Source organism: Aulonocara sp. 'chitande type north' Nkhata Bay, linkage group LG7 (genome assembly GCF_057382095.1).
Source record: "Aulonocara sp. 'chitande type north' Nkhata Bay isolate Kocher_YH1m ecotype deep benthic linkage group LG7, A_spYH_male_GT1.1, whole genome shotgun sequence".
NCBI classification, from domain to species: Eukaryota; Metazoa; Chordata; class Actinopteri; order Cichliformes; family Cichlidae; genus Aulonocara; species Aulonocara sp. 'chitande type north' Nkhata Bay.
In genome coordinates, this window is record NC_141350.1 from 46418132 (window position 1) to 46444558 (window position 26427).

General features: G+C 41.8%; 3 protein-coding genes across 4 annotated transcripts; 2 read left to right on the forward strand and 1 right to left on the reverse strand.

Annotated features, from left to right (window-relative positions):
- Window positions 1-2938: 2938 nt before the first annotated feature.
- Window positions 2939-5627, forward strand: LOC147325987 (E3 SUMO-protein ligase ZBED1-like). The gene is made up of 3 exons (XM_086300793.1): window positions 2939-4290; window positions 4467-4719; window positions 4895-5627. Exons 1-3 carry the CDS (start codon window positions 3173-3175, stop codon window positions 5309-5311), a joined length of 1788 nt encoding a protein of 595 aa, XP_086156919.1. The 5' UTR covers window positions 2939-3172; the 3' UTR covers window positions 5312-5627.
- A 1927-nt stretch (window positions 5628-7554) lies between these two features.
- Window positions 7555-14306, forward strand: lman2la (lectin, mannose-binding 2-like a). Of its 2 annotated transcripts, XM_086300794.1 has the most exons (9): window positions 7555-7801; window positions 8096-8214; window positions 10516-10633; window positions 10736-10818; window positions 10923-10955; window positions 11279-11440; window positions 11552-11666; window positions 12511-12633; window positions 12716-14306. In XM_086300794.1, exons 1-9 carry the CDS (start codon window positions 7555-7557, stop codon window positions 12856-12858), a joined length of 1143 nt encoding a protein of 380 aa, XP_086156920.1. In that variant the 3' UTR covers window positions 12859-14306. The 2 variants fall into 2 exon arrangements, with proteins under 2 accessions (XP_086156920.1, XP_086156921.1); XM_086300795.1 differs by lacking the exon at window positions 10923-10955 and having other exon boundaries at window positions 7599-7801.
- A 4257-nt stretch (window positions 14307-18563) lies between these two features.
- wbp1 (WW domain binding protein 1) lies at window positions 18564-26107 on the reverse strand. Its single transcript, XM_086300796.1, has 4 exons — window positions 25854-26107; window positions 24665-24767; window positions 23407-23574; window positions 18564-22435 (listed from the first exon to the last, which is right to left on the reverse strand). The coding sequence occupies exons 1-4, from the start codon at window positions 25914-25916 to the stop codon at window positions 21915-21917; spliced, it is 855 nt and encodes a 284-aa protein (XP_086156922.1). The 5' UTR covers window positions 25917-26107; the 3' UTR covers window positions 18564-21914.
- Window positions 26108-26427: the final 320 nt, after the last annotated feature.

Consider the following 26427-nt stretch of genomic DNA (forward strand, 5'->3'; position numbering starts at 1 on the left):
TTTCACATTTTAATTAATTATTGACACATTTAATTAATTATTGACACATTTAATTAATTATTTAATGATATATTTATTTATTTCATTTTGGCAGTCCTGGCGCCTGGCTCTCGTCATGAAATAATTTTATCTGTCAGCCTCACCCATCAAACTCAGGGGGCGGGGTTAACGCTGCCCATGCAGCTTCTCTAACATTTGATTGGTTGCCGTGCAAAGTAAGTCAAAACAGGTCGATCCTAGAAAATCGATTGCTTGTGTAGACTTGGGGCAGCCAGGTATCCCAGAATGCAGATCAAATCACAAGCAGCAATGGTGGTGGTGTAGTTTTAAAATACCCCGTTTTTCTGTCACCAGCTACACTTTTAACAGTGTTTTAGCCGCGAATGTCGCGCCGTATGTCTGGTCAGGTTGTCAACATAGAACATGTTTGCAAAAGTGCTCAGATGTTTTCAGAGATTTCACTAGCTCTGCTAACAATTAGCATGCAGAGTGCACCGAGGGGGTACGTTAACCGGTTTGTTTACATATTCCACTCTCCGTGTTCCACATGTTGCATTCGCAGATTCTCATTTTCACCGAACGATCGTCTCTTTCCGCCTGGTCTTGTGTCTCTGTGCTTCTGTAACATAAAGAACGAGCTGACATTTTTCTCACGAAACCAGCGATCAGCTCAGCAGACCCTCAGTTTACCTGCATGCATCCTCCTCCTCATCTGTCAGCTGTTTAACACCTGCTGCTAATTCAAGAAACACGCCCACGTTTCCTGGTGATAGTCACAGTTTAACTGGGCAGCCGGTGCTCGATATAACGCAATGTCAGCGCATTTTTCTGCACAAGATAAGTAAATATAGTGTTTTCCCCGAGCGCAGAGCTGCTGGAGCTTGTTTCCTTACAGAGCACTTTATAGGTGAACCAGCTTCATCAGCGGCTGATGTCCAATCACCGGCACACAGCTTTGAAACCTCAGCTGAGTTTTAGCTCTCAGTGGTTAAACGCTGGACTTCATTCACTCAGGTTCTGTCTGTCGGGTCACGTTTACTTCGCTGTTTTATTTACAACTGAGCAAATCGGTTTGGCTGAGGTTAAAGTTATGTTTCATAACTGCATAGTTTCACAGACGTTTAATGGTTCACTGGCACATGTGTTAGACTGGTGTGTTTTGGATTTAACAGTGAATTTTGAGATTAAACTGACTTTTAAAATGTTTTTATACAAAGAGGAAAGAGAAGGCGCATTTCCACCAAGAGGAGCAAAGTTTGCAACAGCATGCTCATCATGAAGTCTGCAACCTGGACAGAAATATTATATCATCTGTTTTTTAATAGTTATTCAACTGTATTCTAAGCACCAGCTGTCTGTTAGAATGTGATTTTTTTTCTCTGTCTGTTGGCAGAGGTATAAAAATGCGCAGGAAAATCTGACGTGCATGGCAAACTTCACCGACGATTAGGGAGGAATAAACACGCATCAAACATAAATGAACCATTTGCCTGTCTCCATAATTGAGAGCATTTTCTCTTATGTCCACACTCTCTCTCTCTCTCTCTTTTTTTTTTTTTTTTGCTTTTTCAGTCATGTTATGTTTACCTGTCAAAGGCTTGTTACAAACTATGAAACACATCGTGCAGACTTCTGGATGTTAGAAGAAAACTAATACTGCTCATGAAGGAGACTAAAGGCAGGAAGGTGTCCTTTAAAACTAAACATGTTAATAGGACCTCCCTATTTATATCATAGTTTATGATATAGCACGTGTATTTCAGTAATAGCCTGCTGATTTCAGTGTAGTGGTGAACAGTCACACAGCTCACGTAGGCGTTATCTGTGATACTCCTTAACTATAATTTATCCAAGTTAACTTCAGTTAACCATTCAGACAGTTCTTTTGCAATGAAAAACACAAACACCCATGCTGCCGGTAGGTTTTCTCAGTGCCAGCTGTTAACATTATAGCTGCTTATGCAGTAACCATGGTAACCACGGACTCTGAGTGGCTGGATCGACGGAGGTCAGACAACAATTTTACATGTATGATCTTAAAACAGGACACAGCCACTATACGTGCTGGCCTCATATCAAATGTGAAGGCAGACTGAGTCTATGTTTGACGTTTTTTATATCTAATCTTCCTTTTCAAACATTTAAACAGCAGCGAGTCTGCAGCTGAGGGAATACAAACTCAAATTGTCGGAACAGGTTTGCTCGTTTCTTGGATTCATTTGGTGATTTATTAAATGTATAACTGTTATTCTAATCTGCTGCTGAGTCTCTTACACTTTTCTTTATGCTGTATATTTTCACGTCTCTGGAATAGTTGGCAGTTAGATAGTCAGCTGGGAAACTCTGTGTTAACTCATGGAGCTGAGGATATCGTGGATATGCTGACCTCGCTCCGTGGTGTACAGGGCCGTTTACCCTCATGATTAATATTCACAATAAAAATATTAGCCGAACATCATGAAGTCTGTATGTGTTTCATAGTGTCGAACAACCTTTGTACAGTTAAAGCCAGCAGTTACTACATGACGGAAACACCAACGTTATCTCTTTTATGCGTTTATACACAGGTCACGCTGATTACTGAACAAAAACCCAAAGATCAGATGTTAAACAGATTTATTTGCTCTCTCTCCTCCTTAATCACCCCTGTAGATGACTGTTAACCATGTCACACGCTGGTCTAATGCTGAACATTAAACATAATATAAATTATTTTTAAAAAGCTAATTTAAAAACATTGATAGAGGAAATTTTCTGCAGAATAATATTTTTACTTTGATACTTTGTGCACAATTTTACAATTATATAATTTTATGTTTGGTGAGGTGTTTTCATAGTGTTTTATTGCTTCTTTTTGTAAAGGATTGGTTTGAAAAATGTCTCCACGACTTGTAATTGTCAGCCAATAAATAGCAAATAATTTGGTATAAAAACTAGGGGTGTCAAATTATCGCGTTAATTGCGATTAATTAATTACAATGCTATTTAGCGCGTTATGTTTTTTAATCTCGTTAATCTAATTTTTAATCTCTTGACGTCATTGATTTTGTATGAGAGTTGCTATGTTATAAAATCCGTTTTTATGTGCTGGGCTCCTTGTGCTTGACTTGTTGGGGGTGGAGTCACGTCGTGAGGTCAAGGTGAGAAGTGGTGATTAGCTTACAGTGTGGATATGGAGGCGCATCTGAGAGTTGTTGGCCCAATGAACGGGAAATTTGTATTTCATAAACGCCCCGACGGCACCATTGACAAAGGTAAAGTGGTCTGCCTAGAGTGTAAGAAGGAGTTTGCTTACCACCGAAGCAGCTCAAGTTTGGCCTATCACCTCAACGCAAAGCACCCAGCCGCGAGTGCAGCAACAGCTAGCAGTGAAGACGTTAGCAATATAGCAAGCCAGAGCAAAGCTTTTCGCCAAACAAAACTAGAGAATACCCCTCGTATGAGCAAGTCTGCGACCGACAGGCTGACTAATGTTATTGCCAAGTGGATAGCGATGAACTGTAGGCCGATAAATATAGTAGAGGACGAAGGATTGACAGAGGTGTTGCAAATTGCGTCCAATGACCCGTCATACAAGCCGCCGTGCAGGACTACAGTAACGACCAAAATCAGCAAAATGTACGACGGCGAAAAGAAAAACAAACTTGAGATTTTGGCGGAGGATTCTCCCAACTGTGTTGCTATAACCGGAGATCACTGGACCTCAGCTGGCAACCACAGCTATTTTGGGGTGACTGGACACTTTATTGATAGTGAGTGGAACCTCAACTCATTTGCACTGACCGTCATGAGAACAGAAACCAGGCACTTTGCTGATAAATGCGCCGAACAGTTCCTCAAGGTAGCAAATGACTGGGGTATTGAAAACAAGATATCCACCATTGGCACAGACAGCGCAGCAAACATGCTGGCTGCTATGAGAGCACTTCCATATGAGCACATCGCCTGCAATGCTCACATTCTCCAGAGGACCATCACGGTATGTCTCGATAGCAGTGGTTTTGTCGGTGTACTGGCAAAGTGCCGCAAGATTGTTGGTCATTTTAAACAAAGCCCTGCGAGTACCACAGAACTTAACCCACAACAAGTAGCACTCGGAAAGAAGAGCGATCAACTTATACAGGATGTACCCACCAGGTGGAACTCGACTCTCGCAATGGTCTCACGCCTCCTATGTAACCGAGAGGCTGTCCAGGCTACGTTGGACCAACAGAACCACAGGTTGGTCTTGCCAACCGAAGCTGAGTGGGCGAAACTGCAGAGGCTGGAGCTCCTGCTTGAACCATGCAAGTAAGTTCAAATAAACACCTTCCCATTTTAATTATATAAACTACTGTTACATGTGTAAAATCAAAATTAATGAACATAACAAGGAACTTTTAAGGACAATTAAATTGGAAACCAGTTACACTTTGATTTAAATGAATCCAGCTAGGTTTATTTAGCAAACCTCTCCACCTCTGCAGGTATGTGACAGAGCTGCTGGGTGGTGAGGCCTACGTCTCTTGCTCTGTAGTGCTGCCTGCTTTTCGCCATCTGTACCGTGTCATGGACATTACTGATGATGATCCTGCCTACGTGGTGAAGTTCAAGAATGCCTTCCAGAAGGATCTGGCAGCACGACGAGCTAATGGCAACGAGATATGGTTCGAGGTGGCCACAGCATTGGATCCACGGTTTAAGGATTTGAAATGTCTTCCAAGAGAAAAGAGGGAACAGGTAGGACAATAAGGTTAAGCTGGACTAATGAGTCCAATTCATTATCAAATCAAACTTTTATTTATTATATGGAACACAAAGTTCTTTACAAGATTAAATAAAATAAAATAAAAAAGCACTTAGTTTTAATCACAATCATTCATTCATTCATTCATTCATTCATTCATTCATTCAGGTGTGGACCATTCTGGAGAATATGCTCCAGGCAGCAGAGCCCAGAAGAGCAGATATTCTCCAGCCCTCCACAGAGGATGATGGACCAGCTCAGAAGAAGAGGAGGAGCGAACTCCTTCTGGGGTCTGACTCTGACTCAGAAGATGGAATTGAGTCTGGAGAGCTGCAGCGCTACAGAGCAGAACCCAGCATCAGTATTGATGACTGTCCCCTGCAGTGGTGGTATGCTCACTCAGGAGTCTATGAAAAGCTGTCAGTCCTAGCACAAAAGTACCTGGCCTCCCCAGCTACCTCTGTACCCTGTGAGAGACTCTTTAGCCTTGCAGGCCACATAGTGCAAAAGAAAAGGGCAGCCTTGCTTCCAGAAAATGTTACCAGGCTGGTGTGTCTTAGCGACTGGCTGAGGAAGAAGAAATGAGACACATGTGGTCAGCATAGCTGCTGTGTCATTTGTAGCCTACTAGAATAGATTGCTTGATGTTCAGCACTTTTTTTTGTGATGGAAGAATACTTTGATGTGCTAACTTGCAGCACTGCAATGTCAGTTTTATTTTTCATTATCTGAAGCAGAGGAATTTCAGTGCTGTATTGCTCAGAAAAGAGCAACTCTGATGTGCTAACTTGCAGCACTTAATTTATTTGATTTTATTTGTATTTATTTTTCCACTTATTTTACAAAAGAATACAACAGTATGTAAATGGTTGCATCTGTTTAACGTTTGTTAAACAATAAATGAGTTTATAAAGTCACTTTCTTTGTTATATCAGTCTTTTGGTCTGCCACAATAAGTTGAGGGCTTTCCTCAGCTATTTTTAGGTGAGATTAAAAAAGAGATTAATTAGATCAATTAATTAAAAATCATAATTAATTAATCTCTATTTTTTTTTAATCTCTTGACAGCACTAATAAAAACACAGTCACTCACACTAAATGACTGTTCTAAATGTTCATCACAGTCACAGCCTGTGGAAAGAAACTGTACTTGAAGCTGCTTGTTTTGGTGTACTCTGCAGCGCCTCCCAGAGGAGAGAAGTTGGAACAGGTTGTGCCCAATTTCTGATGCGACAAATGTGGCATCATTTAAGAGGAAAAAACAGACTGTTAAACAGTATAAGAGTTATTGCCAAAAAGCATCGTCACAACAAATAAATAATCGATCACACACAAATTTCCTTATTTTTTTGTGCTAACTTGTAGCTGCTGCATGCTGGGTGTGCTATGTTTTTATGCTTTGTGGTCGTCTCTGTGTAGCCAGAAGATTAGCTATGTTGTTATGTCTGTCCATCACTCAGGTCTCCTGCCTTGGGCTTGCAGATTACAGGGAAATGCCACACATCTGTCTGTTGTCACTGCTAGAATATTTCTTTTACAATTTTCTTTACATTTTTAAAATTTTAGTTAGATATTTTTCTATATTTGCTTATTTTCCAGTCTTAATAGTGTTCATAAAGAGACTAGCAAGAACAATATTAAAGAGCTGTTTCAATAAACAGTGCACAAATGCTGTGATGAAATACTGATGATCAGCTTTTTAAAGCTGTGGAAGTAGTATCGAATCCTAAATTCTATACTTTATACAGATGTCTTTGTGGACCTTTATGGGAGCATTAAATTGTCTAAAATATAGTATCCTATACTTTATATTTATGTTCTATAAGTTGTAACACCACAGTATATGTAGAGTCTATAAAAACAGACTTTTACTGAAAGTACAAATGTTCTGGAGTAAAATATACGTCAAACTCTATATAACTATTGAGTCTTTAAAGTGGGAATACAGTTGGATCTAATTCACTGTAACTGAATCACACCATAATTTATTTGTTGATTTATATTAACCTAAAGAAAGTTCAGTGAATAAATAAATCAAAAATCAATATGAAAGAAGTGTATGTATGTGTGATGTATGTGGTGTGGTCTTATACATAAACCCTGAGAAATCCATTAATACTTCATTTTTGATGCAATTATTTATGTATCCCTGCTCCTAACCTGCTACAGTGTGCAACTTGGCATCTTCATAAACCAGTGCGTGATCTGAAATGACAAAGCCGCTATGAAAAGTGCAGAGAGGTTTGAATATGGACAGGGGTGTGAAACACATCTGAGCCACACACACAAGCGAGTGCCATCAGTCATGTAAACAAGTGACACATGCAAAAAATAAATAAATAAATAAAAATACACAAAAGCAACCTGATATGAGACAGGCCAACACAACCAGAAGCAGATACACACAAAACAGGTCCGAAGAGTAGATCTGTCAGTATGGGTGGGGAATTGGCAGTAATAATGTTGGGTGAAGTCTGAAATGTTATTGTTTGCCAGAGAGCGTCACTGGATTATATTCCAGTGTTTGTTGAGCTGTCTAATTCATCCAGATTTGCTTTCGGCCTTTTCTAATATGAATAAATATATTTCTACAGTCAAATAATGCACAAAGTAAGCACTTTAATGCATAAAGGTCTCCCGAATGCTGTGAAGTCTTGTGAAGTGGAGTCTTTGAAGCTTAAATGTGACGATCAGAATAATATTTCCACAGTATACGATCCCGTTAATTATTTAAAACAACTGTATAGTCCTATAGCGTGTCAAAACCATTTCTTTTGATTGACAGCTAAACCGAGCAATGGTCACGAGCCATGCAACCCAGCGGACCAATGGGAGTGAAGGTGACGGTTCAGTGGGCTGGGTTTAGAGCAACGATGGCCGCCGCCAGCAGCAGCAGTCTCTACAGTGGCTCCAAATTACTGCTCGGTTTTACATGCACAGGGAAGAAAATGCCTTTGAAATTTCGCTGGACAATCGCTTTTCTGGTTGTTACTCTAAGCCTGTGTTTTGCCGACGATGACCACGAAATGGAGGAGTTCCTGAAGCGGGAGCATTCCCTTTCCAAGCCTTACCAAGGTACCTGTGGTACAGGAGGGGGCGCGGGCTGAGGGGCGAGGACAGATATTTCCAGAATAATGTACTCACTCATGAACTCGTGCACGCACTAGCCGCTTTTCTGAGATGAAATCACTCTATTTCTCACGCAACTCGTCTAGTGGCATTGTCATAGTGACATACTCGGTATATATTTTGTGCTTTCTTATCTTTCATGCGCGTGTCCCCCTCCCACTCACTGACAAAGCACTTTGATCTCAGGCTCAGTGAGCTGTGTTTTGCTGTCATTATAATGGGTGCTGATTGTTTTACCAGGTGTGGGCTCCTCAAGCTCCTCCCACTGGGAGCTGATGGGCGATGCCATGGTAACCACCGAGCAGGTGCGCCTGACACCTGACATGCAGAGCAGACAGGGGGCGATATGGAGCCGCATTGTGAGTAAAGGCTGCACTGTGTACACGTTTGCATACTCCCAGTATACTGCATGAGCAGCAAGTCTGGTGACTGAGTTATTTCCTTGACTTAACTGCTTTAGGTGCTTAAAAAAAAGTTACAATCACTTTTCATCATCTAACTCGATGCTAAGTGTCGGATGCAGTGGTGTAAAGCACGCTGCCACTGGACTCCAGAACAGTGGAGTCTGGTAATCCGATGGTAATCCGATTCTGGGTTTGGCTGTTTCCAGGAGAACGGTGATTGTCGGACTGTATTGGGCCAGGTATAAAGGTTGGTGGAGGGGCGATTATGGTGTGGGGTTGTTTTTCAGGAGTTATTTCCAGTGAAAGGAACTCTTAATGCTTCATCATACCAATCCATTTTGAACTATATCATGCTCCCAGCTTTGTGGGAACGTGACTGCACACCAGTGGATAAAGCGAGGTCCATGAAGACGAACGAGTGTGGTCTGGATGAACTTGACTGGCCTGCGCAGAGTCCTGACCTCAACCCAGTAGATGACCTTTGGGGTGAATTAGAGGGGGAACTGTGAGCCAGGCCTTCTTGTGCAAAAATCAGTGTCTGAGCTCACAAATGAGCTTCTGGACGAATGACCAGAAATTCTCATAAACACTCCTAAACCTTGTAGAAAACCTTCACAGAAGAGTAAAGGCTGTTAAAGCTGCAACAGCTGGGCCGAAATCATATTAAACCCCTATGGATTAAAAATGGGATGTCACCCAAGTTCATATGTGTGTGAAGACAGACGACCCAATACCTTTGGCAATATATTGTGTCGTTTCAGCTGTACTTGTAACAGCAGGTTCAAATAAAAAAGAGTAGAGCTACCTCTGTATTTACATTTACAGTAAGAGCCAGAGACACAAGCTGCAGATGGAGAGGTGAGGGTTAGTTTGAAATCCTGCAGGGTAATTTCCACTGTGTTGCCTGATGAAGTTAAACAGACTCGTGCACTCTGTTTCCTGTTTATAAGGTTTACTTAGCTACAGCAACGCAGGCTAACACCCCAGCCCTGCAGTAAATCCTGATTATTACTACATGGTAAATAAGCAAGATATACTAGGGTTAGAAATGAGAGATGTGTGAGAGCTAATGATTGTCATACTGTCATGCCAATATGCAGATCCATACTTTGTGGTGAAGTAAGGGAGCATCCAAAAGTACCCAGTCATGAAAATGTTTTGCTAGATTTGTCTAAAGCAGGGATGTCAAACTCATTTTACACCAGAGGCCACCTACAGTGCACTGTGATCTTAAGTGGGCCGGACTAGTAAAAATCGCTATATCTCGCTATAAGAAAAAGAAGTGTAATTTCAACATCCGCTCTCACGTATTACTATTATTATTTTATTGTGAAGACATTGTAAAAACATAAATTTCTGTTGTCTATTCTGTTGTTTAATTGTTTTTCTCTTACTTGTGTGTAGTATGAAAGACTTTGGGTGCAGTTTTCATCAGCTGTAAAATTTACGAAAATACAGTTAAATGTATGCCCTCCTTTACATTTTCCAAAGAGTGGGCCAGATTGGAGTCATTGCTGGGCCAATTCTGACCCGTGGGCCTTATGTTTCACACCCCTGCTCCATAGTAAAGCACAAATGTTTCTTCCACTTTCAGTAGTTGCTGCAAGAAACATTGAAGGTTTAGACCTATAGTTATTGTACAAATGCATGCAATGACTGTGTGGTCGTGATAAGAGCTGCTGTACACTGACACGAACTGGCTGATAACCACAGCCTGTCTTCAGTGAGCGAGGCTTTACTACGTTTTCAGTTTAAGTTGTTTTGTTCTGGAACTGTTTTGACTTTAAAAAATGGGCTTTTGACATTGTTATGCTCAGTCACAATATGATGGTAATATTTGGTTTTAAGAATTGGTTAGATGTGGTTCATTACAGTAAGAAGCTTGACTGCTTGCCCACTATCATCTTTACTTTAACCTTGCTGATTTTATCTCACACTGGTAAACAAACATCCTCACCGTCTGCTGCTTGTGACTGTGGTTGGGTTAAAAACCTCATGCAGCTACCTCAATCTTAGTAGACTCGCTAAAATGATGAAGTCTGCTTCTATTTTCCTTTCCTCTTAGCTTGACCTCAACCCATCCTTAGGTGTTGTCCATGCAGTCACCTCACCTACACCTAATAAAGCTCTATATCAAATGTAGCAGGCAGTGAAACATTATTTACTCAAAAGGAAACCAGACTGTGGAACAGTACTAGGCCTACCAAAGACTTTTAACTTATACTTCTGTAGCTTATTGGACTTGTTGTGTTTTAGCCCTGCCATCTGAAGGACTGGGAGGTGCAGGTGCACTTTAAAATTCACGGGCAAGGAAAGAAGAACCTGAACGGTGACGGGTTGGCCATTTGGTACACGAAGGAACGCATGCAGAAAGGTAAGCACTACAGGATGTAATTTAAACCCAACCATGGTGCTAAATAAACTACAAGAACTAGTGTTTATATGTTACCAGCACTGTCTTTAAATCCTTTTCCAGGGCCTGTTTTTGGAAATAAGGACAACTTCACCGGCTTGGGCGTTTTTGTGGACACATACCCCAATGAGGAGAAACACATAGAGGTGCGCTGCTGTGGTTCTGATTACTGTGTGGGTGCACTGTGGGATTAACAGTTTATGTAAAAGGGGCTGTATTTTTCTTCTTTTGTGCACACAATTGGATACAGGCGCAGAAGAAGAGATACACTCCTCGCACACAGGTAACCAGTGTTTTTAACATCTGACCCTCTCCCTATGATCCGGCCTCCACTCTCGTTTAACCCTTTTTCTCCCCTCCCCCCGTGGTTTGTTTGTGGTTACAGCTGGGTCATACTTAATAAAATGTTATGAAATTACACAAAACAATCACATAATAGGAAGTGAGCCTGCATGTCCTAATTGTTCTCCATTTTATTATTTTTTCTTCTCCTTTAGCCCTTTTTCTTTTTCCCAGCTTGCTGCTGTCACTGTAGTCATACTAATGTGGATTCACTCTTGCTAAAATGCCCTGTTCCCTCTCTGCTTTTCCTCCTGTGACCACAAGAGGATCTTCCCCTTCGTCCTGGCAATGGTGGGGAATGGCACCATCAGCTACGACCACGAGCGGGATGGCCGGCCCACAGAGCTGGGTGGCTGCAACGCCATGGTGCGCAACCTCAAGCACGATAGCTTCCTCTTCATCCGATACGTCCGCCGCAGGCTCACGGTGAGAGACACAGCCTTTAAATCATTTTGGCGTGCAGGAAAAAGCAGCTTGTATCATATAAGTTCATTCTAAGTGGTGAACCTTAGAAGTAAATGGAAATGTGTCGCCCAGGTGATGATAGATATCGACGGGCAGCATGAATGGAGGGACTGCCTGGACCTACCTGGCGTGCGGTTGCCACAAGGCTATTATTTTGGCGCTTCAGCAATCACTGGAGATCTCTCAGGTAAACAAGTGCAGAGTAATGCAATGGCTGGTTTTAGCTTTATCTTTTAAAACTGTTGTTGTGTGCTTTAGAGGTCATGTGTGGCGTTGAGCCAACTGCAAGACGCAGAAACAATGGAATGAAGTGAAATCGAGCCTTTATTTAATAAAGGAAAAACATAGGGAGAGACAGACAGAAAAAACTCAGTGAACACTCTGAGAATAATGGATTCAAAAAAGAGACGGAAACACAAAAAAACAGACACCACAGAGGAGGTTAACGGATGCAGTGAAGGCCGACATGCAGAGGGTTGGTGTGTGAGGAGAGGATGGTAGAGATGGAGACAGATCTGCTGTGGTGAACTATAAAGGGAGCAGCTGGAAAAAGAAGAAGTTTAAATGTGAAAATCCACTTCTGCAAAGAATTAGGGAAACATTTGATCATCACAGTCTAACACCAAGTAGCAGACCTGTCAGTTCTCACGCCACCATCATGCAGACAAGAGTATATTTTGTAAAACTGTAGTAAAAATGAGATTAGGAAACGTAAAAATATGAAGAAAAAAGAAACTAGATGCTGTTTATTGTCGTTATCTGGCCTTGTGTAACAGGACACTCTACTCAGATATTAAAACTCTAAATTATGGCCTCAGGGCTGTGAATATTTAGCGCTGCGAGCTGGGATTTTAACCTTTAAGTCAGCAGTTTAGTCGTGAAAATAATGATCTCACCATCGATTCACAACGCCAGCTTCACTTGAGCTGAATTATAGTGCAAGAAGATTCCTAGAACTCCATATTAGCTTCTAATCTCTGGGTTTCTGTTTAACTTTTTCACATTTCCATTTGCTGATTCTTACTTAATAGATAACCATGATATAATTTCTATGAAACTCTACCAACTGACGGTGCTGCGGAGCAAAAAGGAAGAAGAGGAGGAAGAAGACGTAATAACCATACCCAGTGTAGACAACATGGAGCTCATCAGATGTGAGATAACACAGTCACGCATCACTTAGTGGAGTTTCCATCAGAGGGTGTGCTTTTCGCTCACTGCTGTGCTCTCTTTCAGTGGGTCAGAGTGATGAGGGGATGAGCGGAATAGCCATTTTCTTCACCGTGCTCTTCTCCATGCTGGGGTGCATCTTCCTCATCGTTATCGGCCTGGTGGTGTACAGCCACTGGAACGAGAACAGACGCAAGCGCTTCTACTGAGGACAACAACAAAGCAGACAGCGATTGTAAAAGCTATCGTGGTCCGCGGACACAACTGCACTGAAAGTGAGACGCTGCTGTCAGCTGGCACTGGTTTGTTTTTGTTTAGTTTTTTTTAAATCCCGAGGACAACTCAGTTTGACAGGAAGTGGAGTGGATGTATTCCCTGCTACACAAAAAGCCATACTACAACTTTGCCATCAGTAGCCATGAACCAATAGGAGGATCTCAATTCACACTTTGTCGTCGCCCCCCCCCGGTTGACGCGCACCAACTCGGCCTTACCATCTCCACCTCTGTACCTGATACAAAGCAGATGTGCGACACCGTCACTGACTTCTCATGAGCAGCTATTTTTTTGTGTTTTGGTACTGTTTGCTGGATTTGGAGGATATTTTTTTCACTGGTTTTCACATCACTGATGTTGATTTTGCAGCTTTAAGAAATCTACTTAAGTAAGCTGATGTGTTCCTGCTTGCAAGTCCATTAACTACCTGCAGTACAAGGCGCTAACCAAATTAGCAAAAGCCACTGATCCGCTTCTTTGCATTAGAAAAGCCTCTCAGTTTATACTGTGCTGTATTATGTGCTCTTTATTCTTATTGTTGTTTTAGCATGCATGGCGTTTGTGTGGGTTAGTCTGTGATCTGCTTTGTTAACATCATGTGTGAGCTTTTAGCCGTTCTATCTACACATAGCATGTGTCAATGGCAGCGATCGGTGTGTTTCAGGGAAATTATCAATTTAAGTCAGTTGCTTTGTCACAACGTTTATTTATATTTCATACCTTTACCCTAGTCTGTGTGCGCATTTAAAAAAATGTTTTTTTATTTTCACTACTGCTATTTTATGTTTGTTTTCTTTTATAAGAAGATGGTTCTTTCAGCCACTTCTCTTTTTCTATTTAGCACGTCACACCCTTCCTGACTCCACCCTCTCATTTACACCACACGTCATCATATCTCTTAGGTGGTGCTTTTTATTTATTGTGCAGTCTTTGGAAACTTCATTTGTTTCTGTAACCCAGCGGTCCCCAACCTTTTTTGCGCCACGGACCGGTTTATGCCCGAGAATATTTTCACGGACCGGCCTTTAAGGTGTCGCGGATAAATACAACAAAATAAAACTAGTACCGGTACCGAAAAAAAGATTTATTCATAACACACGTGAAAAGACCCAGGAAAACCGAGTTAACGATAAAAACAATAACAAAATAACGCTGAAAACCGATAAAAACCCTGAAAACCATACATTTCACACCTGAGCTTCAACTCTCGCGGCCCGGTACCAAACGACTCCGAGGCCCGGGGGTTGAGGACCGCTGCTGTAACCACTTTATCCACCGCACTACCTTATTTATGTTTTTTAAATGTTTTTTTATGAAACTGTGCCTCATGTATGCAGTCAGTGACTTAGGATTTACAATAAATTTAGCAGTTTTTATCTTGCTTCTGTGTCCTGAACTGTTTGATGTATTTAATGTCATGGAGGGTAGTGAGCACTGTTACGATGGCTCACTGCATTTTAAGGTTTTTACACATTTATGAATAGAGCCCTACTATTGTCATTGTTTACGGCTATGCCACCCTGAACACGCCCAATCTCAGAAGCTAAATGATAAATGAAGTGGTTCTTGTATAGTGCTTTCTAAGAGCTTTCTAACATTCACACTCCAGTGGATGCATCAGATAGCAGGATACCCAAGGATACTTTGGGACGCGGCACAATTTTCCAGTGTTAGCAGATGACTCGCTGTACCTCCCCAACCAGATTTAGGCCTGGTTTGTACTTTGATGGGAGACTGCCTAGGAGTACCAGGTGCGGTAAGCTTGGGGTGGCTCAGGAGGTGGAGTGTGTCATCAAGTGTGAATGTTAGATAGAAAGCTCTTAGGTCTAGAAAAAGTTCTTATGTGAATGAGGCAAGTTGTATAAAGTGCTTGGAGTGCTCGAGTAAAAAAGCACTATAAAAGAGCCCATCCTTTTACCGTACTATTTACACATGTCTGTAGCTGGGGCACAGAAAACCCATTTTTCCTTTTTTTCTATTTTATTTCTGACTGTAGGAGGGTTTCTTTACACACCAATATTCTCCAGGTATCTAAAAATCAAGGATCATAAACCTTAATGACTACAGACCTTTTGCTGTCATATCTCCCTGACCCCATCTCAGACCCCCTGTAGTTTGCCTATAAAGCCAGCGTGCTGGTAGATGATCTCCATGAGTATGCAGTTAACATGGCACTGCACTTTATTCTCCAGCACCTGAACTTTACAGGAACTCTTTCCAGGTTACTTCATGGACTATTTCCACTTCCAACACCATCATGCAGGACAAGCCGTCCCAGTTGAATGTTCCTGCAGCTGCATCACTGACTTCCTGCCTGACAGGAGGCAGAAGCATGTGAAACTGCCAGACATATGATGGGCTCTCCGTCTGTCAGCACTGGTTCCCCTTAAGGCTTAATATGGTGATCTGTTGTAAATACAACAACCTGGAGCTTAGTGCTGTCAAAACAGTGGAGGTGATTGTGGATTACTACCAGCGCCTACAGACTTCATCTCTCTATATCGCTGCCCAGTTGACAGTGAAATCTTTCCACTTCCTGGGAACCACCATCTGCCAGAATTTAAATCAGGAGCTAAAAATCAGCTTCCTCATCAAGAATGCACAGCAGAAGATGCACTACAAACGCCAGGGACTAAGGAAGGCTGCAGCGTGTTATCAGTTTTGCCAAAAAGGTGACTGGCTACAATCTGCCTTCTCTATAGAGCTATACACCACCAGGACGCTGAGATGGGTCAAAGTTTATGTCTGTTTAAGTTTATTCCTCCTCATGACACCAATCAATGCAAAAAACTTGAAGGGCAAGTTGCTACGGTATGGGTTACTTTCCAATTCAGAGCTCTGGTATAGAAACTGTATTGGCTTTAATTCATAGTGATTCAGCTATAATTTAATATATAATTTCAAAGTCTGTTCTAAATGATAGAACATCATAACATCAGTGGGGAGGTCTGATGCCTTAATGTGACTGGGGTTTGTTGGCACATGCCGGGATGTCAATTTGGTTGCAAATTTGTGAACTGAATTCATTTCAATGAATCAGTTTCATTCATGAACATATAATTCAGCATTTAGAAACTTTGTGAAACATTTAAAATGATCTTGAAGGTGTCAAAATGGAAATAAATGACTGAAGAAAAATGGCAACAGGACAGACACCAGCACAGTTTATGCTACAGACAGGCATGCAAATGAGGACTTCAACATACCATTCAATACACTAAGCAAATACAGCCAGAGGATCAGACAGGAAGAGCATACACACACACTCACACCACCCTTATACAAATGATTTGGTTAAAATATGCATAAACTGTGTTGAATACTTGCCTGTTCTGTGGTATGAATTAAATATGTAACTTTTGCATTTTCAGTGTGCCGACCCTGTGGTTGGGAACAGACTTTAATCATGATTACAATAATTTCAGCAATCATGTGTGAATATGAGCTTTATATATCGTTAAAGCTTTCAGTTGGTACTCGTTTGACTATTTTAACTTTAAAGAGTCACAAGTGTGCCAGCTAAACCCTGTTTCACAGTGTTTGAGGCTGGCTGTGCGTTACCCTAACAGCTAAATGACACCCATCAATAATTTAGACTGAATGCCTGAGGTGCATTAACTCAACCATGTGATCATCCTCCAAATTAATATGTGGGTACAAGAGGGGACGGGGAACCTTTTGTAGCCTTTCAGGTTTGTTTGATCCCGAGGAAAAAGGGATTCTGCAAAAAGGACAAACTCAAAGTCGATCAGCAGTGCGCCAATGTTTGTTTTATTAAAAAAATAAAATACAAATGATGACCCAAAGAGTACACAGCAGACTTCTTACAAAACCAAAGCATTTTTTGTCTGTCAGTCAGTGCTTATTGTTTTTCTATGTTACTTATTTTGGCTTTTTTTTCTTTTCTTTTTAAGTTATTAGGAAAACAATGTAGAAAGAGTCAAGTTGCTTTTTTTTTTTAAATAGATGCCTTCCCTCTCAAAAGTGGATGATTCCCATTTTGGCAAAAAAAACAAAAAAACAAAACAAAACAGAAAAGACAAATGACACAGCTCAAAGACATGTGCCTCTCGTCTGTTTGGTATAATCTATGTTTGAGAAAAAAAAATAGTACAGTTCACAGGTTTGATGGACACAATCACACTGAAATGTTTTCAGTACAGTGTTGAGGGCTCAGCAAAGTATTACTAATAATGGCTGGTCTGATCCACGCTGACTGTGTTCCATGTTGAGGTCTTTCATGTGTATGATATAGATAAAAAACTGTGGTTCTGTATTAACTGGGGATTAAAGGCAATGTTTACATATTTAGCCTGTAATTTCATGAAGATGGAGAATAAAAAGTTGAGGAACAGAAAAGTGTCAAACAGACTAAATAATAATAATAATAATATAATCAACTCTTTCAGCATACTCAACTAAACGTGTTTTATCCATAAGTTTGTAGCAGAAATGTTAGTGGTTGAAGGAAGCAGAGAGAAAAAGCCAAAACAATAAGAGGGGAAATGGTGTATATATTCATATATATATATATATATATATATTTAAAAACTAGAATGGCATTTTAACTCAAGCCCCTCAATAGACACTCCCCACATCACTGTAGTAGCATTACAAGTATTTTTCTTTCTTTTTAAACAGTTTTTCTTAAACAAATAGATAAAACACAGACCAACCGAAGTAGATTACAGTATAGTGCAGTGCCACAAGTACTGAGAGTTATATTGCTTGTACTGGTGCCCACAAACAAAACGACAGAGAGACTGTAAAACAGGAGCGGAGGGGTCGCAGCATATAACAGTAAGTTCATGTTTTTGCATAGCCTAGATCAGTATGTTTCACAGAGATACGTGATGCAGACAAGAAATATCAAGACAGTAATAAAAGCGAAACAGTTGCTTTGGCTTTATGAGACTCGTGGGTGAAAAATGTGTCGATTTCAAACTACAGCGCTGCTCGCTAGAGGTAACCCTGAGAGTACGAAACAGTGATGAGCCGTGAAGCGCGAGGATGGTGAAGGCTTTGGTACGTTTACTCTGTCGATAAGCTGAGGAGCAGTGCAGCTGAGAATAAAACGAGCAGCTACAGTGTTGGCTACACTTTCTGTTATCGAGACGCAGCCTGGTGGAGGTTGGTGGAGTTGCAGCCCATAAACGGCCGACGGAGCAAAACATGCCACTGCTTTGGGGGGGCGGAGGAGTGTGTGTGGGGAGGGTGGGGATCGGTCGGTTACGCTGCATCACGGATCTCTGTTGAGGTCGACAAAACAAGAAGGCAAAGTTAAAGCCTATAAAACAAACATATGTGGTCGTATACAATCAGCTATTAGATAAATACGAGCTCCACCGCAACATCACGAGACAGCCAAGTCCAAACGGTGATCACGCGACTCGCTTCTGACCGCTTTCAGGTAGCGGATCTCGGCATCTGTGGCTTTTAAAGAACAACGCAGAACAGATGAATTGCTCGATGAAATGGGTGGACTTGACCAATATAGCCCTTACTCTCAGTAAACATGTGAAAACCAGGGAGGCATAGCAGTTGTTTGGCAATGGGGGAAAACCATGAACCTCCAGTTCACTCCTGCACAGAAGAAACCCCTATTCCCTTATTCATTCCCCACCCCCCACCACCCACCTGCCCTGCTCTGTTATTACCCTAAATATGTATACAAATAAGAAAAGAGCCACCTTAGCAACAAACAAAAAAACTCTTCTGGAGTCAGTTTTTGTCCTTCATATGGAAAACAAGCCATAGAAAACAAGAACGAGGACATTTTCTACTCTTCTCATGCTTTCAACTAAGTATATTTCACTAAATAAACCAACAGCCACCTCAAAGAGAGGAGAAAAAAAAGCTAAAACAGACTGAGCACAAACTACATGGTCTGAACATACTCCGTCAGTGCCACAGCTAACTACACACAGATTTTAAAGTCACTACAACCGCCCCTCCAGTAACAACGCTGTACAGAACAGTTCAAATCTTGTGGCTTTTTAATGTTTACCCACCACATCCTTTTCTAAGACACAAGCACACTTTTCTCAGAAATGTATATTCTAGCTACAGCAACCATGCTTCAAAAACAAATGTTACCACAGGAAAAAAAACCCTGACTATTAGTCTACTTTAATAAGGCAGTATCACATCTGCTTCCGCACAAAGAGGTTATAATTTATATTTTACTGTGCAGCTCCTTAATCATCACATTTGCTCTGTATAAATGCACCAAGGCAGCTCGAGGTGTGTTGGCAAACAAAATGTCTATTATCATTTATGCTAATGGGTGTGCAGCCATGCTCACAGTGTGACTGCTCCTCTGATAAGGTCGCTGTCGTGTTAGTATGGCTTCATGTTAAAGCACCGGCTCGACCGCACAGCACACGGACTGCGAACCTCTAACTAATCTTGTATAACGCCATCGCAGCAAGTTTAAAGACGCCCGTTTAAATGAATATGAAATTTCAGGCAGCTGTGCATTCACATATTTTCATTCTGCTCTCAAACGCCTGACGCAGTGGCCCACTTGTTTTCGTTTTTTTTAGCATGCACAGCCACAACCAGAACATGCTGCTGCTAGCTGGGGGGAAATAACAAAACTGATTCATGAGCCACAGAGCTGCCTAAAATTACATATTTGTGCACAGAACTCAAGTGTTGTGTTCTGCTAACAGGGCCAACAAAGTTCAGTTCAAATGTGTCCTTGTCAGAGTTCATTCAGCACTGAAAATAAAGAAGCCGCATAAATATAACCAGCAAGCTTGAAATGCTAGCCTTTGTTCCCCGCTTTGCCAGATGGAAATGTCTTCTAACTCTATGGTATTTAAAGGAAAAATCAAAACACATGTGAAGATTGTGAAGCAACATCAGACAGACAGAGTGCATGTGAACTATTGTTACCCTTGGTGAAATCATCTAGAACAGAGAGTACTGCACCGCGATGTTAACTGGTGATAAAGGCCAAATGGAAGCAGGACTTGGTGAGTGCATGTGTGAAGCAGACTGACTGACCTGAGTCTCTACACTGTGTCCGTTTGGACACGTGCTATCAGAGCAGACAAAAAGTTATTCACTGTTGTTCCAAAATAAACTCTCAATGAAATATTTACTAACTTATCAGTTACTGCTCATCTTGCAAAGACAAGAATTTCTAAATCTGACTACAACCGGTTTGACTGGCTATGTTCTAAACACAAACTGCACGGTGTGCGGCGCAAGCAGCATGTAGTCAGTCACAATAGAGTTGGCTGTTGTACCAACACCGAATTGACTGCAGAGGACAGCCTGCATCCATCACAACCTGCTAATGCACCGGGCTCTCTGCTGCCAATGGAAAATACCACTGCAAATCCCCTCACACTGCCAAGAGTTACAGGGGCCAGATAGAGAGCCAAGACAGCCTGAGCTAACAAGCTATCAGCACGACATGGCTCACACGGTCAAAACAACACAAAAATATTAGATCCAGACAGTTAATGTTAAACCTCAGTCCCTTTCTTTCCCCCAACATCGGGGCTCAAACCTGTGCAGTCATTATTACTGCAACAAAATAATAAGCAAAGCAAGTAGCACAAGTACTAGAAAATTCTAAAACGCTACTTTCGGCCATCCCCTTATTCACAAGGGGGTCGCCACAGACGGGTAGCTCCGCATGTTTGATTTAGCTGATGATTTCTTTCTGACAGAAACCCAAAACAGATCCACATCTCCTCCCAGGATACAAATGAGCTCATATATAAACACATAAACCATGCCTCATGCAAAACACCAGTGCTTTTAATAGTAACCTCACCTCAGTCTTTTCAACCAGGCAACACAGCACTTTGAAAGATATACACACAGACACACATCTCAATGTTTCCCTACTGCACTGAAACACCCAAGCACTACAACCGCTACTACGACGCACTCCAGCAGCCCCTGTTTGGAGCTTTGTTGCAATTAAAAGTGACACCTGTGGCATTTACTGAAGCACAGCTGGCTACGAAATGAAAACCGCATTCTTTTATATGAACATCCAAACTACGTACTGAGCACGGCAATACAGAGCCACCGCAAGGCTTTTTTATTAAGTAATAAGTTTGGTGGCATCACTACTATGGATTTAATGCAATCTACAACCAGAGTGAGATTACATGTACACAATCCATAAACCGCTGAAATGCTGAGTATCCCAAATGTCATGGTGACTGTTGGTGACATGGCCGAGGAAACTGCACAAAGGGTGAGGAGAAAGTCGTCTAAAAAGGGGGTTCGTGTGCCATTCAGCATCCTAAGAATGAGCTAAACTCTTTGCTCTTCCACCAGTGAGAGTCCCAAAGTCTTCACACCAGATGCTGGTTATCATGACCTCAGACGTGACATCACTACGCAGCTGTGCCCTGGATTTCACAGCAGAGGCCGCAGTCTTGCACGCACAGAGCTTTGGGGAAAATGAAAAATAATCTGTTGTTGATTTCATCCAGTCTCATCCTACAGTTTCGAAATGTTTGCTGCTGCTTCCTCTGCTTAGTTGTAGCTGGGGGGGCAGATACGAGAGGAATGCAGCTGACTGCGTTGATACGCTCCTGAATAATCGCCTCCACCAGAGATGAAATGTCAGACAGGAAGGATGGTTGGAGATGTTTTGACCAAGGCCTGAAATATGACAGCAGGGCTAAAGGACAGTCACAATGACGTCAATTCTGGTTCACAATCAACTGCTGTCTTCTAACCACCCAATAACTTTCTCATGGTTAGTACTAAATAAAAAACACCTAATGGGGCTACAACATATAATTGCTTGCTCCCCAATTAGAAAAGCAAAGAAAAAAAATTGTCCACACATTACAATAATTTTTCCTAATCTGGAGCTATTACGGATTATTTATCATTATCTTCATCACCTAGATGTCATGTCTAAGTTAGTTAGTTTAGAGAATTAAAACACAAGACGGTCTCCCTGTGGTTGTGGAAGCTGCACCAGTTGGCTGGTTGGTTACGCTGTGGATCACACCACGTGGTCTCCATTGCTGGTGCTAGTCTGGCTAGGCAGCTCTGAGGCGTGCTCCTTCTGTCTTAAGGTTTGCTGTTGGGGGGCGGAGCAGCAGTCCCTCCCGGCGACCTTACACATACGCTGCTCCTCTTCGCTTTCCTCCTCAAGCCCTGAGCCTTCGTCTACGTCAAGCTGGCAAACGCACACCTCAATCCCTGAGTCGCCGGTTACGTGCCGACGCCGAGTCACAAGCTCCTCGTCCTCCTCTGCCGCCTCTACATTCTCCTCTGCCGCACACTGTACTTGGATTGGGAGCGACACCGCCTCCTGGTCTGATGACGAACCGGAGGCCTGAGAGTCCACCCTCGGCTCAGCCTCGGCGAGGGGTTGTGGCACAGAAGAAGCGTCCGGCTGGTTCACTTGTGGAACGACTACAGGGATACACTCAGGAGGGTTTTCAGAGTAAGGAGGAGGAGGTGTCGGAGGGTGGCCAACTACCTCTTCATAGTCAGGAAGCTTGCAGTCATTCCAAAATCCTGAAAGTGAGCAGATACAGAAGCTTCAGCTTTGAACCATCATTATAATCAACTAACTTCAACTTTAATCTGCTAACTGGTAATCATAAACTTGTCAGGAAACACTCGCTACAAAACCAAATCTATCAAACTGTTGATTAGACAGGAAAAAAGTTCACTCTCAGTCACTTTTGGGTCTAAACTAACAACCCTGAAAGCACACACTGGGATTCACACTCTGACTCCTTTTTAAGGCTTTCAACTTATATAAATGTGGATCCCACGAATCTATGAATTTACACAGAAATAGTTTCTTATTGTGCCGACACTTATCTGAAGTGAAAAGCAACTACACTACATGTTGCCAGGGTCCCTGTGCAAGTGAGTCACTGTCTAAGTATGCACACAGTTAGAGTTGTGTTCACATTCTTGATATAAAGTCAAGCATGTTTGGAGTGGGCTTCTGGTAAGTGTACACCTTATCCAGCTCCTATTTGTGATATCAGTGGACATATCATGTTCAAGCTGAGGTCCAGTGATCGCTGACATTAGAGCGGCATCTCTGCTGTGGCTCGGCCAGCTTCAGACCATAACTATGTAATACACGCTTTGTATAACAAGATTACCATGATCACCTTCTCCAATTCTAAGATCATGACTTTGAGAAAAAGGCAGCTGCTTAATCTGTTAGGAGGAGGGGAGAACATGGAGTATTGTGTTTTAGGGATAAAGATTCCAAGATGTGCTGCTGCCCCATGGACATATTAGTGGACCTCTGTGGTAGAGAGCAGAGTTCAATGTACCACCTATGAATACAGAGCTTTGAGCAGTGCCCAGAGAAGCTGCAAATATGAAGCCTGTCAGATTTTCATGACTCTGAGAATAGCTAAATATCAGCTCAAGGATGAATTAGAGGTTCACAAACAACATCAGGTTGCAAAACCATAGAAACCTAGACGACTATGTTCAGCATGAGGAGGAAAACTACTCACTTAAATTGAGAGGTGGAGGTGAAATAAAGGAGCTGGAGGCTCCTTGGTAGGCCATGAGGCTGATCTCACGCTGGCGCTGCTCTTGCTGAAGACGCATTTTAACCCTCCGGTGTCGATAGGCACAACAGCAGCTCAGCATGATGATTAAGGTCCATACCAACCAGAACCCTGTGAGAAGGGACAAACTCAAAAGTCACTTCTCCAATGAGGGGATGTGGAGCACATAAGCCTTTTGGAGTTTTTTTAAAAGTTTTTTTTTGTGTATTTTCCTGCAGTGTAGGACTTCAGAGGTGAAGGAAATAATTTTGCAAGAGCTTCAAATACATGGTGGAAGATTCATCACTGCTGATGGTGGTGTCTAAGAAGAAAAAACAGAGTTGACAAGAGTCTCTTTTCTGAGTTTAACCAGTTAGCGCTGAGCTTTGCCTAAATATTTTTAGGGAGCTACCCTAAAATGAGTACTTACGGTATAACTCTTTTTCACTAGTCAACTCAACTCTATTCAGTCTTTAGGGTTTTCCACTAGGTGGTAGTAACTGGTATGAGGCTCTTTTTTAGCCAGGGTTCTGAGCAATCTGAATCGATCCAAAAATGTGATGTCAACAGACTGCATGTCAGACTGCATGTCAGCTGGATAGTAAATGGCATGACTTGATGAATCAAAACCGCCATTTTTGAAACCCAGCAAAATTGCTGGGTTTCAAATGGCTACTCATAAACCAACACCGTGGTCCCAGAGTCTGAAAACTCAATCATAATGGAAAACGAACGAAACCGAGTTGCGTTGTATCGTGCTGAGTAGGTACTAGCTATTTGTCTTCCTCAGTGGACCCAAAAGAGACCTTTCAGGTGAGGTTCCTGCTAGAAGAACAGGCACTAAAGCTGCAGTATGACAAAAGTCACAGCCTGATTCTAAACATCTCCACATTTACGATATAAAGCACACCTAAAACATCCACAACAATTAAACATTGTCTTTCTGCACTTAAAATAAATCAGGACATTTTTTTTTTCAGTCACAGGTTTATTTCACTTTTACTTCTCAGTTCACGTAGGTTCATTTCAACACTACATGAAAACTAAAACATTTAACAGCGAAAGTAAAGCCAACTCCAAAAGTTAAGCAGAGTCTGAAGAATTATACATACATATATTTATCTATCTATCTATTTATCTATCTATATATCACACATGGTGCTATGTATCTGAATTAAATGATGAAATGAATGAATAATCAGAAAATAGTAATTATACTTACACCACAGTTCATAGTAGTAAGTGCAGCATTCTGTTTCACCACAGCAGTACCCCATCTCACAGCGGTACTGCTCATTGTTTACCCCAAAACAGAACTCCTTCCCCTTAAATACACAAAGGTAAACAAAGCAAAGGCTTCAGTCAACAATCAATTGCACAAGTTAACAAGAAAATGTACAGCAAACTCTTGAGCAAATGCCCTGTTTCTAGGATTTCTGTTTAACCTGACTCACTCACATTTCTGTGCCAGTTTTCTGTCCTTCGTGTAAACTATATTTAGACATTTGAAAGTACACGCCACTTAAATGCACCCCCTTTATTCTGAATGCCATTGTAAGAGCAGCAGATATAGTGGTAATAGTAAAGTAATAACAATATACGTTATGTACTTATCATTTTCCTTTACGTTACAAAGTGTAACCAATTCAAAGCATTTAAGATAAGAAATAAGGAAAAGCTGAGGCTATAAAGACAACAACTGTTTATCATGAAGAAATAAGATTATGATAAGAGAAACCTTTACAAAAGCAATACAGCAAAATAATACAGATAACACCAGAAATGTAGAATAAACTCGGGGGTGGGCTGGTTGGTTTGTGACAGTAAGACGTCTGGCTATGTCTAATTTCGCTTTCATTTTCATGGTAAACTGTAATAAAATAATGGCATTGGGCTATCAAAAACTAGGCCGAAAAGCATTTCTTAACAAATATATTCACAGCAAATTGCTTAAAAGCTTTAAAAAGTTCAAATCGTTTCAGTTTGTTTGGTCAACATTTAAAATAGCGACTCTGTAAGGGAAGCCAGGCACAAACTGCGGCTGGCTGGCTGCCCCGTCTGTGCTGCTAAAATCAACAACTATGAATAAATACGTCCATTTGCCGGGTATCAGTTAGCAGCGGCTAATGTTAATCTCTACAACCTCGACCCAAACTGAGAAACAGACAAAATTAAATATTTCTCTCAAGCTCCCCCAGCTTCACCAACCCTCAAAACAATTTACTGTCGAAATTTTATCGAAAAACTTTTACTAACTGACGTCATCCCCAGCAATACAGTCGCGAGCCGTGCCCAGTTTCCTTTGTGGAGGAGACAAAAAGGTTCGACAGAAAGCGGCCTTCACCCAGCCCACGAGCAGCGGCCTCGCCTTGAAGCATCCGCCGACCCCGCGAGCTCGAGCGGAGGCTTACCTGCACAAGATAGGTCCCGGTGCAAAGAAGACCAACAATGGATCCCAGTGCTTTCTGTGCCATCTTTCTGGGTTGTCGGCCGTTGTCACGACCGGAATCATATAGCAGTCCGTCGAAGTGACGACTTGTTGCGGTGACAGCAGTCGGCTGTAGCTAGTAACGGTTCAACCTCTCGGACATGTTTTTGTTGTTCTCAATCTGAGGTACCGCGCTGGTACTGAGGCGAAAAGGTGCGCAGCCTTGGACACCAGGGGGCGCTGTGTGTGCGGAACAGAGCCCGTCGCGGTGCAAGAGAAAGCATATGACTTCACAGAATGCGGGTTCAAATTCACTGCGGAAAATGACTTCTTTCAAACAAACAGTAAAGTTTTGTTGATCAAATTTGATATATGTATGAGTAATCTCCAGCCAGAAGATAAGACCCCTCCAAGCAGCGATAATCAGCGCTACTCATTCATTATTTATAAGCACTGGGATTTGAAACTTTTTTTTTTCAATCAACATTTTGAGGTCAAAAAAGTTTAACGCAAAGCTTAACAAAAGAAATACCATGAATAAGCACCTATTCATTTCA